Source organism: Zeus faber (genome assembly GCF_960531495.2).
Source record: "Zeus faber genome assembly, chromosome: 17".
Lineage (NCBI taxonomy): Eukaryota > Metazoa > Chordata > Actinopteri > Zeiformes > Zeidae > Zeus > Zeus faber.
The window spans coordinates 21570934-21590933 of NC_137204.1; the positions used below are offsets into that span (position 1 = coordinate 21570934).

The window sequence follows — 20000 nt, forward strand, 5'->3', positions numbered from 1 at the left end:
GGGAACCTTTTTCATATCAAGGACCCTAAATGTGATACACATTATGCCAAAGACAGCTTTTGATCAAATGATGTCCCTGGGAGCCTGATCTAAGAAGATTTTTTATTGTTAGATATGATTTAGTACAAATGTTCAGACCTGTCTGCACCATAGATAGGGAGATAGGAGTGAAACTCTGCTCAAAACAGTCATTGTGGTGTGTTCTCTAATGGTGCAGATGTCTTGATGAAAATAGGGGTGAAGTTGAACAATTTTCTTTCTTCTAATTAATTGTAATTATTCAAATTGTATTGGGGAACCCCTGGAACCCCTTGAAGGACCTCTGGGAGGGTCTACGGACCCTGCTTTGTGAACCACTGGCCTAGTGGACGGTTGTCCGGAGCCGCCCTCTGCTGGTGAATCCACGCAACTACCTGAAACATGTCTTATCCAGGACATCGTCCCCTTGGAAAACGGCCATTCAGTTAGATAAGTGTTATTGCAATAATCACTTTCCTGTATCACTGTATGACTTTCCTTTTCTACACGTAATATGTTCAATTTGTTACAGAGTACCACAGTACTTTGTTACAGCGTATGGCTCTACTTTGTCACATTGCATTACTCTGCTTTCTTAAAATGTCTCACTCTACATTTTTACAACGTATGGCTCGACTTTGTTACAATGTATCGGTCTACTTTGTTCCACCATATGACTGTACTTTATTACAACCTATGGCTCTACTTTGTTACAATGCATTGCTCTATGTTGTTAAAACGTCTCACTCTACTTTGTAACAACGTATGGCTCTACTTTGTTACAACGCATCACTGTACTTTGTTAAAACGTCTCACTCTACTTTGTTACAATATATGGCTCTACTTTGTTACAACGCATCACTGTATTTTGTTAAAACATCTCACTCTACTCAGTTACAACGTATCACTGTACTTTATTACAATGTATCAGTGTACTTTGTTACAACGGATTGCTCCACTTTGTTGCACCGTATCACTGTACTTTGTTACAGCATATGACTGTATTTTGTTACAATGTATCACTGTACTTTGTCACAGTGTATCACTGTACTTTGTTACAACGTATCACTGTACTTTGTTCCAATGTATCACTGTACTTTGTCACAATGTATGACTGTACTTTGTTACAATGTATCACTGTAATTTGTTACAAGATATGGCTCTACTTTGTTACCGTGTCTCACTCTACTTTGTTACAACGTATGACTCTACTTAGTTACAACGTATCACTGTACTTTGTTACAACGTATGGCTCTACTTTGTTACAATGTATCGCTGTACTTTGTTACAGCGTATCGCTGTACTTTGTCACAGTGTATCACTCTACTTTGTTACAATGTATCACCGTACTTTGTTTCAACATATCACTGTACTTTGTTACAATGTATGGCTCTACTTTGTTACAATGTATCAATGTACTTTGTTACAGTGTATCACTGTACTTTGTTATAGTGTATCACTGTACTTTGTTACAATGTATCGCTCTACTTTGTTACAGTGTATCACTGTACTTTGTTACAACGTATCACTGTACTTTGTTACAGTGTATCACTGTACTTTGTTACAGTGTATCACTCCACTTTGTTACAATGTATCATTCTACTTTGTGACAACGAATCACTGTACTTGGTTACAGCATATCACTGTACTTTGTTACAGCATATCACTGTACTTTGTTACAATGTATCGATCTACTTTGTTACAGCGTATGGCTCTACTTTGTTACAACGTATCCCTGTACTTTGTTACAACGTATTGGTCTACTTTGTTACAGCGTATCGCTATACTTTGTTACAACGTATGGCTCTACGTTGTCACAACGCATCACTGTACTTTGTTACAGCATATCGCTCTACTTTGTTGCAATGTATGACTCTTCCTCATTACAATGTATCACTCTTCTTTGTTACAACATATCACTGTACTTTGTTACAGAGTATCACTCTACTTTGTTACAACGTATCGCTCTACTTTGTTACAGAGCATCACTCTACTTTGTGACAACGTATCACTGTACTATGTTACAGCGTAACACTCTACTTTGTTACAGTATATGACTCTACCTTGTTATGATGTATGGCTCTTCTTTGTTGCAATGTATCGCTCTACTTTGTTACAATGTATCATTCTACTTTGTTACAACGAATCACTGTACTTGGTTACAGCATATCACTGTACTTTGTTACAATGTATCGATCTACTTTGTTACAGCGTATGGCTCTACTTTGTTACAACGTATCCCTGTACTTTGTTACAACGTATTGGTCTACTTTGTTACAGCGTATCGCTATACTTTGTTACAACGTATGGCTCTACTTAGTTACAACGCATCACTCTACTGAGCTACAATGTATCGCTGTGCTTTGTTACAGTGTATGGATGTACTTCGTTAGTGTATCACTCCACTTTTTTACAATGTATGGCTCTACGTTGTCACAACGCATCACTGTACTTTGTTACAGCATATCGCTCTACTTTGTTGCAATGTATGACTCTTCCTCATTACAATGTATCACTCTTCTTTGTTACAACGTATCACTGTACTATGTTACAGCGTAACACTCTACTTTGTTACAGTATATGACTCTACTTTGTTATGATGTATGGCTCTTCTTTGTTGCAACGTATCGCTCTACTTTGTTACAACGTATTGCTTCCCCCTTTGTTTTGACAAACTTCGGAACAATCAGGGTGAAATTACATTTCACGCCACAAACACGCGTCCATCTCTGCATCCCTGCAGTTCAATTTTTTTTATATATTTTTTGCATTGTACAAGCAGGTCCCGTTCTAGACTGCTGGGATGGAGGGGTCATGGTGACGTATTATTATGTATTTTAACACGTACAACGTCATTTTGAACTACTCTGGAGATCCGGTGTTGAATTAACGCGGGGAATACCGACGCGAATTCCACTTTTCCGAGTTCCCGGCGAAACGCAACATCCATCACCTCCGGCAGCCGGAGCGTTTGACCGGGCGCTGCCCCCTCCCGCCCCCCGTGCCCACGTATAGAACCGCCCCCGTGTACGAGGCTGGGACTCGGCGCGCGTCGGGGAGATGGTCCTGGAAAGAGCTGCCGCAGCCTGCGGAGGGGGGCTGGGGCTGCAACGTTTGGGAAAGCCCTCTTTTTCTCTCGGAGTGCTGACGCGGACAGCCGGGGACGGAGCGGCGGAGCGGCTTCCACCATGTTGCTGGGCCTCTGCCTGTTGGTCGCGGCGGCCTCCGTTCCCCCGACGCGGTGTTACTTCTCGGAGGAGAACTACCCGGAGGAGTCCAGGATGCAGCCGCCCACCGTGGTCGTCGCCATAATAGCCCGGAACGCTGCGCACTCGCTGCCTTACTACCTCGGAGCCCTGGAGAAACTCAACTACCCCAAAAACAGGATCTCCGTGTGGTGGGTGACCCGCCGCGGCGCCGGGGTGTTTTACAGGTTTATCCGCGCGAAGCTCAGCCTCACTTAGTTAAAATAAACAACAATAATAAATAACCGGCGACCGGGTGGAAGAAATAGATGATTTAGAAGTCGACCCATCGGATGACTGTAAGGCACCGTTACTCCACGTGTATTAGTCGGTTTTACCGTAAATAATCAGGATCTGCAGCAGAAAGGAAGCGTCAATGTGGCGCTTCAACTTTGACCGGAGTCGTTCGGTGTCGGGTTCTGTTTGTGCTTTTTACTTTAGGACTTCTCCCACCGCTGCCTTTGTGTTTTGTCTTTTTCCTTTTCTTTTCTTTTTTTTTTTTTTTGGTAGGGTCTCCCCTTTTTATCTGAACAGAAGCCCAAAGCTCCATGGCATTTTAGATCAGATCCCATACTATCAAATCCCTCTGAGTTTACTCTGCACAAAACGACCTTTTCCCAAAGACCTGGCTGGCCAAATTAAACTGTAGGCTCTAATATATATATATATATATATATATATATATATATATATATATATATATACATATATATATATATATATATGTGTGTGAGTATATATACAGTATACTCAATACAGTTGGAATTAGCTGCCAAGTCTATAGAGCATGATGGTAAAAGTTTAAATAAATGTTTGGTTCACAGTCCTTAAATAAAGGGTTGTCTTGTCTTGTCTTGTCTTAAAAGTGAAAAAAAATGATGTTATTATTAAGCCTTTTTGTCATATATTCAAATCACACTAACTGATTAAACACGTCGCACACGGGCTATCGTTTGGTCCGCAAATACGTCAGTGGAGCTGGCCCTTAAAGGGGTCGTGCTCGGCTCTACAGATCTTGACACCTAGGCGCTGTGCTCTGCCTGTTTTCCTCCTCAGGGCGGCCACGGACCACAACTCGGACAACACCACGGCCGTCCTCCGAGAGTGGCTGACGGTCATGCAAAAGTTTTACCACTACGTGGAGTGGAGGCCCATGGAGCAGCCGGCGTAAGTTGCTGGGCACGATCCTGCGGGTTTCGATTTGCATGCAGGGAAACAAAGAAGCAAAATGTGTTCCGCCGCGTTTGATCGGGATCACGGTCGGGAAACGGCGCTGAAGATGAAAAAAAAAAAAGGAATGATCATTGTGCTGCCGTGGGACGACCGTTTTCCACTTCCATTTTCCATGCAAGGTTCTGTGTAAGGAATGGCACGGCACGTCTCTGCCTGTCCACAACATTTCTGTGTGTGTGTGTGTGTGTGTGTGTGTGTGTGTGTGTGTGTGTGAGAGAGTGCATTGAAGGGGGCTGTGCCTCTCTGTGTGTGAAGGGATATAGTGGAGTTGTGGTTTATATAGAGTCTGTGTAGAGTCTGGCATGCAGTATAAGCAGTATGGACTAGACCACAGCCATTGAACCTACGGGTGGGAGCTGAATCTTAGTCTCCTGATGCAAATATGGATTAAGTCGGTGTTTATGTGTTTATTTATGGACTTTTGTGTTTTTGTGATTTGGTCTATAACGTTGGCATCCTTCTACCCCAGGTCCTACGCCGGGGAGTTGGGTCCTAAACATTGGCCCAACAGCCGCTACGAATACGTGATGAAACTCAAACAGGCTGCGTTGAACTTCTCCAGAAAGCGCTGGGCTGACTACATCCTGGTAAATCCTGGTTCCTGGCTCGACCGCCGCGACATCCTCGCGTTCGGGCGAGGGGGGTTTTCCGGGGACGGCAATAACCCCGAGCCGCCTAAACTGTGTTTTTTCAGTACGCAGACACGGACAACATCCTGACCAACCCGGAAACGCTGAACCTGCTGATCGCCGAGAACAAGTCGGTGATCGCCCCAATGCTGGACTCCCAGGGAGCGTACTCCAACTTCTGGTGTGGGATCACGCCTCAGGTAGGGAGCGCCTCAGCCCCGGGGAGTCGTACGAGAGAGCTGTCGCGTTGCTTCGTGAGCCGGGCTCCCAGGCCCCGGAGCCGAGGCTCGACATGCGGTTTGAAGTCGAGGCGAAGGTTCTCGAAAAAGACCATGAGTGGAGAGAGAGGAAAGTGTCCAAGTGCTTCATGTCATAGCATATCTTGGCAAAATTAATAACATTTTTAATTATTATTATTATTATTATTATTATTATTATGCATTTTTAATATATTTTTTGTGTATGATTATTGCATCATCACATTTCCTGAATTTCAAGCCAATGTTAGAACTGTTGAAATTAATAGTGAAGTGCATTGTTTTTACGTCCTTGTGTGTGCTTGTGTTTGTGTCTGATTATACATGTGTTTCTGCATTGGAGCGGACCAGACTCTTTCCGTCTCCCTTTTCCCCAGGGTTATTACCGCCGAACCGCCGAGTATTTCCCGACGCGTCGCCGCCACCGGCTGGGCTGCTTCCCGATGCCCATGGTGCACTCCACAGTCCTGCTGGACCTGAGGAAGGAGAGCATGAAGAAGCTGGCCTTCTTCCCCCCGCACCGGGACTACTCCTGGCCCTACGATGACATCATCGTGTTCGCCTTCTCCTGCCGAGCCGCAGGTGCTTTTTCCCCGCTCACTCTCGCTCGTAAAGCGGTCAAAAACATTCTTCAGGTGGAATTTCCACCGGATCGTCTGTGCTGGGTGGAGTTGCGCGGCGAGTCCCCGAATGCCATCCAAAACTGTTTTAAACTGTTCGATATCAGGGTCTATTCGTCTTCGGTCTAAGAGGCTCGCTTTCTTTTCTTCACAGTTTGCCTTCTGTTGATGGATTCGATTTATTTTTTTCTTGCTCACTTCGGGTGGATGAACACTCTCATTTTGTGAATGTTCATCCATGTGGACAGTTTACCGACCACAACTAGCTGCACTGTTTTATCAAATTCGCTGTGGCTGCCTTTTACTTTTTTGCATTCGCGCTGGGAAAGGCGGACCCCGCAACCGACAAAGGAAACGTCATAAAGAGAAGCACATATATGTGACGAAAATACGCTGAGTGGCTGTTTCTTAAAAAGTGCCACCTTAAAAAAAGTATGAAATATGGGATTTGTTAAACAAAATAATCCTACAGATTACCACTTTAACAATGACAACGTGCATATGTACACACCGAGGGCTTCACACATACCATAATAATTTTAGGTTGTATCACAAATTTTTGAATTGCCTCATTCATAGGAAGTTGCCAAGAGGGTTTATTCGATTTTTTTTTTTTGGATGTCTTTATCGTTTTTGGTGACTTGGAATGAACGCCGGCGCATCTCAGAGATCCAGATGTACCTGAGCAACAAGGAGCGCTACGGCTTCCTGAACGTCCCGGCCAAACCGCACCACACCCTGGAGGACGACCGCCTCAACTTCGTCCACCTCCACCTCGAGTCCATGAGTGAGCACGCGCGGCTACGGAACCAAACCCCACGAAATGTTCCCCACGGGATTTCCAAATATTTCTCAGTAGTCGGAGAAAGTGGGAGAAGATGTGATGTTTTATTTTATTTTTCGTATGTCTCTGCCCTTCCAATAGTTGAAGGTCCTCCGATGTCCCTCTCCCACTACGTGCATTTATCCCCCAAAAAGAGGGACCTGATGGGATTTGATGAGGTGAGATGCTCCTGCTCAGTCAGCTAGTATTTGTATTTGCTCAGAAATCAGTCATTAAAAAAGGACAATGGTTGAAAAGCATAAGTAACCCTCCATACTAGATGATATGGTCCCAGGGAGCGAGTGTCTAGTCTCTCATCCCTGTAAAAAATAAAATAAAATCCTGAAGCCACTGCAGGCGAGGCACCAAATACCACGCAACCCTGCGCCCATGTGGAGAAAAACAAAATGACTTGGTCTGTCGTGTTGTTGAAAACATCAGTCATGTCGGTCTTTTACATATCCCACTTCAACGTACAGCTTAATTCATTCATTCATTCTCTCATTCATTCATTCATTCAGTTAGTTAATTATTTATTTGTTTAGGTATTTATTTTTATTTGTGTGGCAGTGTCGCCTGCCGCACGCCACCCGAACGGCGTTTTCAGGGCCCTCCGGTACAGAGACACAGAAGACGAGGGGTTTTAACACCAGTTTATTGTAGAGAGTGGGCTAGATGGAATAAGCCCAGGAGCAGATAGACCACGTGTCATGGCGAGGGCTCCTCTCTGCTGAGTGTGTGTGGGGATGGGGGTTTTACCTGTTGCTCGTGAGACCGACCAACGAGCCATAGGTATGCAGCCACTCTGATCCCGGGTCCCTAATTACCTCGTTCCAGGTTAGGTGCGGCTGCTCAAACAACACCATCCCCGCACCGCAATTTGTAAAAAAAAAAATTTCGTCTAGAATAAGAAAATATTTCACTGATAAATCCCGTACGTTCACCCTCCCCAGATATATCTGATAAACCTGAGACGGCGCTCTGACCGGAGGGACAGGATGCTGTTTTCCCTCAACGAGCTGGAGATTGACGTCAAGGTGGTTGATGCCGTGGACGGAAAGTGAGTGTGTGTGTGTGTGTGTGTGTGTGTGTATGTGTGTGTGTGTGTGTGTGTGTGTGTGTGTGTGTGTGTGTGTGTGTGTGTGTGTGTGTGTGTGTGTGTTTTAAAAGTAAGTCTATCTGTGCACGCCTGAAAACCCACCATCATTTAAAAGGACATCGGGATCATCAGGACACATTCGGTGTCCCCATTATTAATTTAAAATGAATTTTAAAATGTTTTAATGTTTGATCTGCGTCTCCTGATTTACAGTTACAATTATTTGTGCCCCGAGGACCACCTACACGTCCTTAAAAAGTCTTAAAATCTCTTAAATTCTGTTTTTTTTTTAAATATTAGGCCGTAAAAGTCATTACACAGTCTTACAGTTTCAAATGATGGGGTCTTAAATTCAATGTGAAATGCCGTCGGATATAGCTTGTATTTCTTTCTTTATCAAAGTATGTGTAGAGTCCACCGCTGAACCTAATACGAAGAGACGATTCTTCCAAAAATCTCTCTTAAAACGTCTCTTGAAAAGTGTTATTTTGAACTCTCTGATACCTGCAGCCACACTGATACACTGGTGCATGACTAGTTAACCGTTACCTAAAACTTCCCAGTTATATATGAGAGGATTTTCCAAAGTAATCTTGTGTGTTTGTGTATTTGTGTGTTTGTGTATTTTTGTGTGCCTTTTCGCCACAGTGCCCTGAACAGCACCGACATCAGGATCCTGGGCGTGGACCTTCTGCCAGGATACTACGACCCCTTCTCTGGACGCACACTCACCAAGGGCGAAGTGGGCTGCTTCCTCAGCCACTACTACATCTGGAAGGAGGTTAGGGACACACACGCACACACACACACACACACACACACACACACACACACACACACACACACACACAGACATTCTCTGAACAGATGTAACTACTTGACCTGATTTAGATTCAGTGAACACAGAAATGCATTGGCTGAATTTTCAGCTAATAATAGCCCAAAAAGGTTTTCATAGTGCAAGTTTTTGTTTTTTGAAGCATTTTCCTTTCATTTCATTTCAATACATGTTCATTTCAATTTCAACTTTTTAGTTAGGCCCATATAAGACAAGTAGGAGCTTCCTATTAAATTACTCACAAAATCTTCATGACACTTGTATTCTTCAAAAATATTATAATATTATAATATAATATATATATGTATATATATATATATATATATATATATATATATATATATATATATATATATATATATATATATATATATATATATATATATATATATATATATATATAATATTATATATATTTTAATATATTATTATGTTATATAAGATATATGATATGATTATATTCTCAACTTTATGGATCACCGTGTGATTCGTTAACGAAATATGAAAGTTTTGATCTGTATGGAGGAAACCGGGTCGTAACCATTTTAGCATCTGTATTTCATTTTTCCTCATTATTTGAGTCAGTTCAAAGCGTCGTCAACTCCATCCCAACAAACAAATACAAGGAAGTGATGGGACCATTTTGCTGTTGACATTAAAGTGCTAGTTAAGTTTGTTTATACAGAAAATATTACATTAACTGCATTTACCTCTGCAGATTTGCCAGAATTCAAATTTACTCAATACATTGAAAGTGAAATGGATGACCAGTTCATGAAATAAAAAACAAACAAACATGAATAGTAAAAACATTTTAGATGGGTTTCAAAGAGCCCCCTCCCCCAAAATTCCTGCGTGGACCACGAGAGTGCCGTGGACCTCGCTTTCAGGACATTTCTGGGACATTGGCAACTATTTCACGTGGTCTGGTTGCCCCGTTGTCAACCCAGTGTTTCACCCAAAAAATAGTTCGGGCCTAGGCGACGAAAAAGCCCTAAACAGACGAGGTGGCACATTGGCGCGGTTGGCTTCGGTCAGATTGCACGGCAGGCGGTCTGCGGTTTATATTTGCGTTCAAATTTTTGTTTGCTCGTATATCCAAGAGTCAAAACAAAGTTATCGCCAGGAGAGGATGACTTAATAGGCTGCATTTATTGCATAAAAATAAGCTGTGTAACCAAAGGCCTTTAAAAAACATTAGCGCATCATGAACAGTGTGCGTGATTCATTGCTGCACTTTATCTTCCTTGGCTTGGAGAGAATTTTCAGCATGGCATCAGGATATGGAGAGTTTGCCACAGGGGGCCCAATTATTGAAATCTCCACGCAGGCCCCAAAGTGCTCTCCTTGCAGCCTGTTCCTGAGGTCTGTTTGCATCCACCAAAAGTGAAGATTTGTCTTTATTTAGTAAATTCTTCAATCTCAGCATAGATTGCGATCAAAAACAATCACGAGTTGTAGCCCGGTGCCCTGTTCGTGGTGGAGAAATCACGTTCACCATTCACACTGCCCACAGGAACGGCAAGACGAAGTCGTGCAGAGCTCATTACTGTCATCATCGCAAATAAAAAATCAATATGCCCACGAAATAAATCCTGAAATGAATAAACGAGGCAATGAATATATAAATACATTTAAATATAAATATGTTAAGGAGCAAATATACGCCGACGGGCCGAGCGGAGGCGGCGGTGCGGCCGAGCCCCCACCTCGGCCGGCGGTGGGATCTTTCATTCTGATTCATGGGATCTTTCATCTCTTTCGTTGCGTGTTTGGTGAGACCCTCCGAATATTATGCCAAGTTGCTATTTTCAAGCACGCAAAGTGAGAAAGCCAAACTCCTGCAGCGCACACCGCGTTGCAGGTGCAGGTGGAGGTGCAGGTGCGCACTCACAAGATTCAAGAGGTTTATTATTTGTCACATACACATACATACGTTCATACATACATGCAGTGAAATGTCTTTGCAGCGCACCCGGAGATTATGCACGAAAGTTACTAAACCGAACATAAAAGCTAACCTGATTCCTACCTAGAAACTAACTGAAACAAACTGATTCCTAAAACGTAATGCAGTTAGTGAATAGAATAAAATAAAATAAAAATAAAAATAAAATAAGACTCAAAAAGATAATACAGAGTGGGGGTACAAAATAGAAGTAAAGGGAATAGAGTTATGTACGTATATGGGATAGGCTCACTCCCTCTCCCATTTGGAGTTTTTTTATTTTATTGGAAGGTTTTGAATGGGCTGCTTTGATAAAACACTTGTGTTTTTTGGAACGTTTTAAATAGGCCATTACAAAAAAAATGGATTTTCGATTTTTCTGTTCACACGGAGAACAGCTTTATGCTGATAATGATTTTCTTTGTTGGCCTGGCGGGGGTTCTTGTTGGCCCGGTGGCCCCAGGCCTGCACAATGATCGGGGGAAACACTGAAACCGCTTTTCATATGTCAAAGTAAAAAAAGTGAGCGCAGAGTACCTCCGTATGTCCTCAAGCCGAAAAATGTAATAATCATGCGTCGAGCAATACCTTTAAACATGGTGAGATAAGATGGGTCAACTGTTCAAAAAAAAAACGAGTTAAGACTTGAGTCGAGGTTTGGATGATTCCATCGCTGAAACCAGGAGAAAAATGCTGGATCACGCTGAATAGAACTAAAATACATTTTTTGAATTCTTCTATGTGAGCGCGGCTCTAACGCAGAGCGTTGTCTCACGTTGTCTCGCCGCTTCCTCCTCATCTCTCCCAGATGGTGGACATGCAGATGGATAAGGCCTTGATCTTTGAAGACGACGTGCGTTTCCAGGCCAACTTCAAGCGCAGGGTGCTGCGGCTGATGGAGGAGGTGGAGAAGGTGGAGCTGGACTGGGACATTATGTAAGAAAAAAAAAGAGGGCCGTGCTGCGTGGTCCTGCACGCTCAGAACATGTACCCAACTGCGGGGATGGCAAGTTGTTATTGAGATAGTCTTTTGAAAAGTTAGGCAAAAGAAATCGGACTGTTTGGTTTGAACAGATGGTATCTTTTAAACGTCACATACCTTTTCCAAATAACCTTCTTTTGTTTGAGTGCAGCGTCGTCATGGCTTCCTGGGAACTGGAAGCATTTCACCACACATGCGGAACATATGCTATTAAAAAAAAAAAAAGGATTTCAAAAAGTTGGCAGCCATTTGGCCGTAGAAGACGTGTGAAACTGTGGACAATGATTAAAGCTACGATCAGTAATATTTTAACCCTTCATTCGGGAAAAATTGACTGCGATATAACGACGGGCGTCGTTCACAACGGTTGAATCCACTTTGACCTTGATGGCTGCTGAGATTTCAAACTCTCAGTAACAGTCCGGACAGGAAACGCTCCTCCACCCAAGCCCTTTCAATCCCCCCCTCAATGACCCCCGAGCTACGCCGCTTACATCCCCCAAACAGGGCGTCCTGTTTGGCGATGCCGGTGTAGTTCCTGTGGCTTCCTTCAGGGGGCGACCCTTCTGATTCCCCGCCGCGATCTCCCGCTCCCCCGCAGATACCTGGGCAGAAAGCAGGTGAACCCGGCGGACGAGCAGGCGGTGGAGGACGTGCACAACCTGGTGGTGGCCGACTACTCCTACTGGACCCTCTCCTACGCCATCTCCCTGCAGGGGGCGCTCAAGATGCTCAACGCCGAGCCGCTCTCCAAGATGCTGCCCGTCGACGAGTTCCTGCCCATCATGTACGACAAGCACCCCAAGTACGTATGGCTTCGCCGCGCACGCACGCACGCACACACACAAAAACCAAACCCATACTTTACTCTCCCCTTCGTTGCTCGTAGGTGGCTCCCGTCGCCCCCCCCGGATTAGATCAACGTTTTTCTTTCTGTGACGCGCGGCATCCTTAGCGGAATCCCTCCGTGGTGCCGCCGGGCGGACTTTAGTCCGAACATGATCTATTTTCTCCCCCTGGGAAACAACTAAAATCCAACGCCAAGTTTGGGGTGATATCAAAGATATCATTCGGACAAATCGAAAAAATGGCTGATGGATCACGTTAGGCTGTTATTAGAATGATTTATCGGGGCGTCCTGTATCTGTTTGAGTCGCTCCCCTTTGCGCTGCCTGACGCCGTCTCTGGAAGGAGCTCAGGGCTTTCGGAAGAGTTTTGGATTAAATTGTCATCGAGCTCTCCCCTCCCTTGTAATCTCTCTAGACAGGCGGAGGATCAGACGCCGCAGCCTGCGGTGCAGCCGGGGCCTGAGCATTCTGCCGCTGTGTTCGCCGCGTGTGGAGAGCTGAGAGCGCGTTTTTATTCTGTAGCGCCGACGTTTTCACACGAAGCGTGAGGCTTGGGGCGATCGTGCAAAATTCCAGTCGATGCGGGCAAATGTGGTCCGCAGAATTTGTTTTTTACGGGTAAAGTATTAAAACAAAAGCGTCCGTTTTTTTAACAAATTAAGTCTCATAGCAACGAAGAGCAACGGGGTGCGACGTGCGTCGCCCCCATCTCCGACTCTGAGCGCACGGGTTGTTTTATAAATGTTGTTTCATACACGCATGAAACAAATGAGAATAAATCGATGTAAAATAAAAAAGACAGCTACGGGAGCCTGTGCACACCCGCATCTGGAGGATAAATTAAAAAAAGCCAACGCTGCTCCAATTCTCTGGGTTAGGTTTATGTTTTTCTTTTTCCATAAAAGTGAGAAACTGAGGAAATTAAATAAATCAAAATCTCTCTGTATGAGATTATATTATATATTGCTACAGTATATAATAATCACAAGATTTGCATATTGAGTGGCAGGTATGTTCGGAGTGGGGGCAAAGGGTGCCCGAGCATTTGCCCCTTTACCCCATGATGCCCTATGGACCCCATGGTGCCCTTTTGATCAGGCGCGTTTTTCATTTTTTAATCCTGAATGGGCATGGAGGTAGCGGACTGTCTGGGCAAGATATATTCACGAGGACGGGCGTCCTGACGCGGTGTCGTGATCTGCGCTCCGCCGTGCTGCTCCGTTTTCCCAGAGCGGCAAAATGCCAAGAACTGGAGCTGGGGGTCCAAGTGCCTTTTCTTTTTTTTTTTTTTTGAGCACCTGCTCCTTAAAGTCTCTGTACGGGACTGTAGAGGGGAAGTGAGGCTCGATCACCAGTGGTTACACGACAGCTCTGAGCAGAGAGGGTGAGAGTCTCCGCCTCCTCTCCCCCTCTCCCTCCCTCTCTCCCTCTCCCTCCCTCTCTCCCAGTTTCAGAACACGGTAAACGGCACTTTCACCAATTCATTGCTCTGATTATTCCCGGCGGATACATTTTTTTTTTTTAAATCCACTGTCATCAATGACAGTCCCAATCAATGGAGTGGATTTAATCGTGAATCTGCCCCACCCTACGAAATATAAAGGAACAGACCGTGGAATTTGGAATTTTCTGTTAATCCCCAAAGCTGTTCACTGGTGGCTGGCCAAAATACAACAGCACAGAAAAATGCATTCCATCACTCCATTCCTCCAGAGCTGATTTTATTATTATTATTATTATTATTATTTTTATTTATTTTATTTTTTTTATATACTGCTGCTGTCATACTATAGATCACAACAATATAGATTGCTATGCTGCTTCGTAATGCAGCTTGCAACTGAAAATATCAGAACATATATATATATATATATATATATATATATATATATATTAGACCAAAGAATATTTCAACATACCACTGCTACTAGTACTATAATATATATAATTACATGTACTAATTAATATATACCTATGTAGCTTGCTGTACTTGGGTGAACATGTTTGTGTGTCCATACTGTAGACATATTCAATTTCTATTTTTAATTAAATAATTTAAAAAGGCTCAGGTTCATAATCAGCCTGCTTGTTGGACTCCATCTCACATTCAGTCCCAACAAAAACAAATTTCTCTGCTTGTATGAGTCATAAATGGTTTAACGTTGATGCATGGAGCAGGGGCATCAGGTTGAGGGGTGGGAGGGCAGGTTTTGGTTGGTGAGCGTGTGGACGTAGAATCGGACCTTAAAGCTGCTGAAAAACAGATTAAAACAGTTTTATCCGGTTGGCTTTTTCAGCTCTGTTCTCTAAACCCTGCCCTGGGTTCGGGTCTATTACCGCCTGATTACACCCACCATCCACTTTACACTCCCCCTGGTGGCCCTTGAAGGTACTGTGCATGGTTCCCCGACCATGCATCCAATAATGTAGCTTTAATGCCTTGAGCAATGAAAATATAATTTACATTTTTTAAATGTTCATTTGTTTAAAAGTTTTTTGAATAACCAAAATCCATCCAAATATATAACATTTAGAAAAGATGAGTGGATACCTGAAAAATGAGTACAGGGCGAGGTGAATTTAACCAGGTCAGGAATACAAATACCATTACATCTTATGTAATGTAGACAAATCTCTCTCTCTCTATTAATCTAAAACACAACTGCAGCATCCTCATATTCTTTCTCGTGTGTTGAAAAACATTTTTGAACTCTTCAAAACAATATGGTACTTACGGCTCGCGTGCTCTCTTTTTAGCGAGGACTACAAGTCCCATTTCCAAAACCGTAACCTGCAGGCGTACAGCACGCGCCCCCTGCTGGTCCAGCCCTGCCACTACGCCGGGGACCCCCAGTGGGTGAGCGACACGGAGACCTCCACCCTGTGGGACGACGACGCGGTTCGCACGGACTGGAGGGGCTCCCACAAGACGCTGAAAGGGGCCGCGCCGCCGCCCGAGATGCTGTCCAGCGCCTACAGGGACGAGCTCTAGGGAGGGGGGCTGACGGAGGAAGGGTCCAAAGTTCACGGAGACGGCGTCACGGGAGGACGCCGGAGGAGCGGGGTGCGTGGCGCCGTGTCCCAAACCGCCGCCTAAAGAACCAATGCTCGATATTGTGTCGTGAGAACAAGGATTGTTCCCGTATCAAATAAGCCAAACGATTTGAAGGCTCGAGGCTACGATCAGATCTCCAGCTCTACTTATTAAAATTCTGTTATTGTTGTTTTTTTTTGTTGTTTTTTTTTTTAAGATAGTGTACTGCAATTAGGAATGGACTTCCCACATAAATGAGTCATTTGAGATGAATTGCCACCAGTATTACATTGATAATTTTAGTATACTTGACAATTCATTATTTTAACTTAATTGAATTGAATAATTTCATACTTGTATGTTTAATCGGCCAACATCAATATAGCTTTGTGCCTATGTGGTGTCCAGGTACTTTGTTATTATAACTATTCCAAAAAATGTACAACCTACCTACTTTGCAGACTAACTGAAAACATAATTGCAAAAAATTACAAGAAACGTATTTTCTCCTGCAGCGGCGCGTGTTTTGGCGCAAATATTTCGGCTCCACTGACGTCTTAATTGAGGGAACGCAGCCGAGAAATTTCATTTCAGATATTTTACTGGAGCTGAAATTCCAAAAAGCACCTGGAGTGTCACGTCCCTCGACAATGAGTGTTTATATTTTTTTAGGTAGTGGTTTGGGAGGGGGCGATGGGCTTCAAAACCTTTCTCGTGAAAAAATATGCGAGATATGTCGTTCCGTTGTCAGCCTACTGCGCAAAAACAATGTTTTTCTTTCTGCAAATTAGGAATATGGGACAATGTGCATTTAGGCAGCGTGAGGCACCTGTGACCTACAGCCTCTGGGGGTTTTTCCTCCAACTGATGCTGATGGAGTTGCATAAAAAAAGGAGGTCTTTTGAATATACGTGTATTCTGACTGAGTTGTTATTGTTATTGTTGTGTTACTATGTTTTGTAGTGTTTTGTTTTGTTTTATTTGATATGCTGTGTGTGTGTGCGTGCGTGCGTGTGTGTGACCGCATGATTACGATGGCACTATTAATGTGCCAATTACCATTTTGTGCCAAGGGCAAATTTTGTTGCGAGTGTTTTGGCGACTCAACGGAGGATCCGCACTGTTTATGTCCCGACCAGGCTGGACAGAAACCTGTGATCAAATGGTACATATTGGTATTGGTATTTATATGTAGATAACCCGATAAACACAATATGTTCGGCAAAAATCTATTCAACAGACCCGGGCATTGCATTCACTTTTAAGGAAAAAAGGTGATGTTTGAGATGGGAGGGGGAAAGAATTAGAAATGTCTTAAGAATTCACAAATGAGACCATTTTGTTTTCTATTATTCTTTCTCCAGCGGTGTTGTCAAATTATAATTGTTGTTCCACAGTTACAGTTTAATCATTTCAGCCACGTCAAAAAGTGTGATTCAAACTTTTTCAGAGTGTTTTTTTTTTTGTATGATTTTAGTTTTTATTTTTGTTTATAACAATAAAGTCACATGCAAAAAATGTAGCTTAAATTTGATCTCAGATGCATACGTGACGGTCTGAATCAGCGTTCTCTTTGTCATCATTTTTATTGTTTTTCCGCGCATGTTTGTATTTATTTATCGGGGCCTGATCTCGGTGCATAATGATTTCTCTGCAAAAAAACTAAAACATAAGAACCGAATCTGACTGTAGATCCGGAATGCCTACTTGGTAAGGGTCAATCGCAATCAATTGTTAAAGAAGAACTATGCAATGTCCAAGTTAATAAAAAAACATACCTTTTTCACTCTTTCATTTTTATCCATTTGTTGTGTCAGTTGTCAGTGCGCCTCGAATGAACACACGATGGCAGCATTCTTTTACCGCCTCGCAGAAGAATTTCAAACTCAGCTCTGGGATTATTTCCATCGGTTATTATTTCCATTATCATCGGTTTGACACCGAGGCAACGTGCGTCTTTCTCCAAATAAACATTCCACAGTGGCAGTCGCTTTTTAAAGTGTATAGTGTATAATGTATTTGCTCTCCCTGCATTTTGCGAGCACAAAAATAGATATTTTAATAGTAGTACTTCTTAAGCAAGGAGTTCATGTTGGGGGAAAAAAAAACAAGGAAACATACACGTAAACGACTTTTTTATCAATAAGTTATTTAAAGATCTTCAAATGTATGGCGTATAATAAGCAACCAGCAGTGACAAATACACCCTTCCACACTGTACATACTGTGAAACACCAGAGTGCTGGCAGTTGGCCCTTTTAACTCACATAATCAGCCGCAATCAGCACAGGTCTGTGTGTGTGTGTGTGTGTGTGTGTGTGTGTGTGTTTCTTAAACAGGAAGGGGATTCATTTTCCAGCACATGCAGTTTACATAACTGGCATGTATGACCTAAATCACCTCACTGAGGAGCACACATCTCTGCAATTAAAAAAAACCCAAAAAACTGACTGCGGGTGTGTGCGTGTGCGCGCGCGAGGGCTTCTTGTGCCTCGAGTGTGAGTCTATGCAAATGCTTATAATCCTGTTTGCGGTCATGTACAGTTGGAGCGCACAAAAAAAAGGATCCAAAGGGGCAGTGATTACTGTCCAGAGCCGTGGGCCTCCGCCTCCCCCGCGGGAGTGTGGGAGTGGATCTCAGTCCCGGCTCCCTATTGGCTGGGGGCTCGGCCGCGGGGCTTCACCAAGCCGGTCTGGCAGCAGCAGCAGGCGAGAAGATATGTGGAAATGGACCAGGGGCCGGGGGCCAGGGAGGGAGGGCCCCCGCCATTCCCAGACGAGGCAGCTTCACAAGTTAAACAACAGGCTTTGACTATTTCCGCGTGTCAGGGTTTGAGTGTGTGGGCGTGTTTTGGCGTTATCCTCACTTTCGTCATTTACAATCAAATTCGTTACATAATGTGTTGTTGGACAATATGCGTGCAGATTGTGTCTCCCACAGAGAGACACAGAATACAGATACAGATACAGAATCCGACGCACACCCTCACGGCCTCGCAGCCAAACTAGTTATTGATTGCTCCATTCCCGACCAAAGTGCAGCCCCTGGGGCACCCGGCCGCTCGCTTCCGACTGACAGGCTTCGGTCTTGGTTTGGTCTCAACTGGTTCCCTGTAGAATATTCACCACGCCCTGTGGCCCGCTTCCCCCGCCGCCATCCCCGTCCTAAAGGTCGACCTTTGTGTTATTTGGGCTCTTTATACGCGCTCCCTCCTCCTCGTCCTCCTGGGCCATGCACTGAGTCAATATGTGTTTGTTATTGTTCCACGCCAGACACCCGGTGTGTGTGTGTGTGCGCGCTCGCTTGTGTGTGTTAGCGAGTGGGTGAAACGACTGTGTATTTTTTTCTCTCAACTTATCCCTCTATTAATAGATATTTATTGATAATATATATCGATATTTATTAATTTACTTATTGATGGCTATACTGAAGTATTTATTTTGGGAAGGATGGATGATCGGTGTGATTAATCACAGCTTTTTACCCCAGTTTGACCTTTAAGAAATATTTTTCTATTCATAAAGACGTGCATTGAGTTCTATCGTGTTGCGAATTGATTGTTGAGAACAGAAACCCAAAATAACCGTTATCAAAATGTCTTTGGTGACATTGAAGACATTTTAATTTGCATTGGGACATGAAAACATTCAAGACGTAAAAACGCAAAACGTGGGAAAAGTCACATCAAGCGTATCAAGTAATATCTGCATTATCAATTCATCAAATAATATCAATCAGTGTGTGTGTGTGTGTGTGTGTGTGTGTGTGTGTGCGTGCGTGTGCGTGCGTGTGTGTGCATGTGCATGTACGCGCGGCTCTCGGCGCCGCCGCCGCCCTAACGCGGGCAGCTCGTTCCGGGGAAGCAGCAGCCGCTCCCGCGTGCGAGTTACGGGCGAAAGTGAGAATACACGTCGAAATCGGGTGTTTTCCGTGGAACGCGACTAAACGGGAGAGCGACAGCCCGTGCGTTAAAAAACAAAAAACAAAAACCCACCCGGTCCCCGGAGGGAGCGTTCGGTGCTGGCGAGAGTAACGGGACGGCGCGTTCGAGTCAAACTCGGGAGAATGCGCGATTCACCAGTATATTGCAGCATTTATTGGTCGAGGGCGATATTGGGAGATTTCAATGATGAATTGAATAAAATACCATCCTCTTCATTCACCCTTCATTCCGGGTCCTCCATATGATAGAGGCTGGTGTGCAGACACGCGTACATGCACGTATCTCACCAGCGACAAAAGTTTTTTTTTATTCTCACATTCACATTATTGCAATGCACGACTTCGCCTTTTTTTTTTTTTTGTAAATCTAGCCTATCGTAATTTTCATTAAACGTACAAAAACCAAGTTACATTCATTGGTGTTTGCACCAGAGGTGGTTTACCTCAATATAATATAATATAATATAATATCATGTAGTATAA

General features: G+C 43.7%; 2 protein-coding genes across 2 annotated transcripts in view; both read left to right on the forward strand.

Moving 5' to 3' along the window:
- Window positions 1-20000, forward strand: part of urm1 (ubiquitin related modifier 1) — a 96054-nt gene that overhangs the window by 25506 nt on the left and 50548 nt on the right. The window lies entirely within an intron of this gene.
- cercam (cerebral endothelial cell adhesion molecule) lies at window positions 3099-17360 on the forward strand. The gene is made up of 12 exons (XM_080018238.1): window positions 3099-3415; window positions 4320-4430; window positions 4966-5083; window positions 5191-5325; window positions 5760-5964; window positions 6670-6789; window positions 6928-7004; window positions 7779-7885; window positions 8573-8705; window positions 11519-11646; window positions 12294-12497; window positions 15298-17360. Exons 1-12 carry the CDS (start codon window positions 3207-3209, stop codon window positions 15530-15532), a joined length of 1782 nt encoding a protein of 593 aa, XP_079874364.1. The 5' UTR covers window positions 3099-3206; the 3' UTR covers window positions 15533-17360.

What these genes read in the sequence shown, in the direction of transcription:
- cercam (XM_080018238.1), top strand. Translation starts at nt 3,207, where the DNA reads ATGTTGCTGGGCCTCTGCCTGTTGGTCGCGGCGGCCTCCGTTCCCCCG. An exon ending in GGTGTGGGATCACGCCTCAG is followed by an intron (nt 5,326 to 5,759) that starts GTAGGGAGCGCC and finishes CCTTTTCCCCAG; the next exon opens with GGTTATTACCGCCGAACCGC. An exon ending in CCTCCACCTCGAGTCCATGA is followed by an intron (nt 6,790 to 6,927) that starts GTGAGCACGCGC and finishes CCCTTCCAATAG; the next exon opens with TTGAAGGTCCTCCGATGTCC.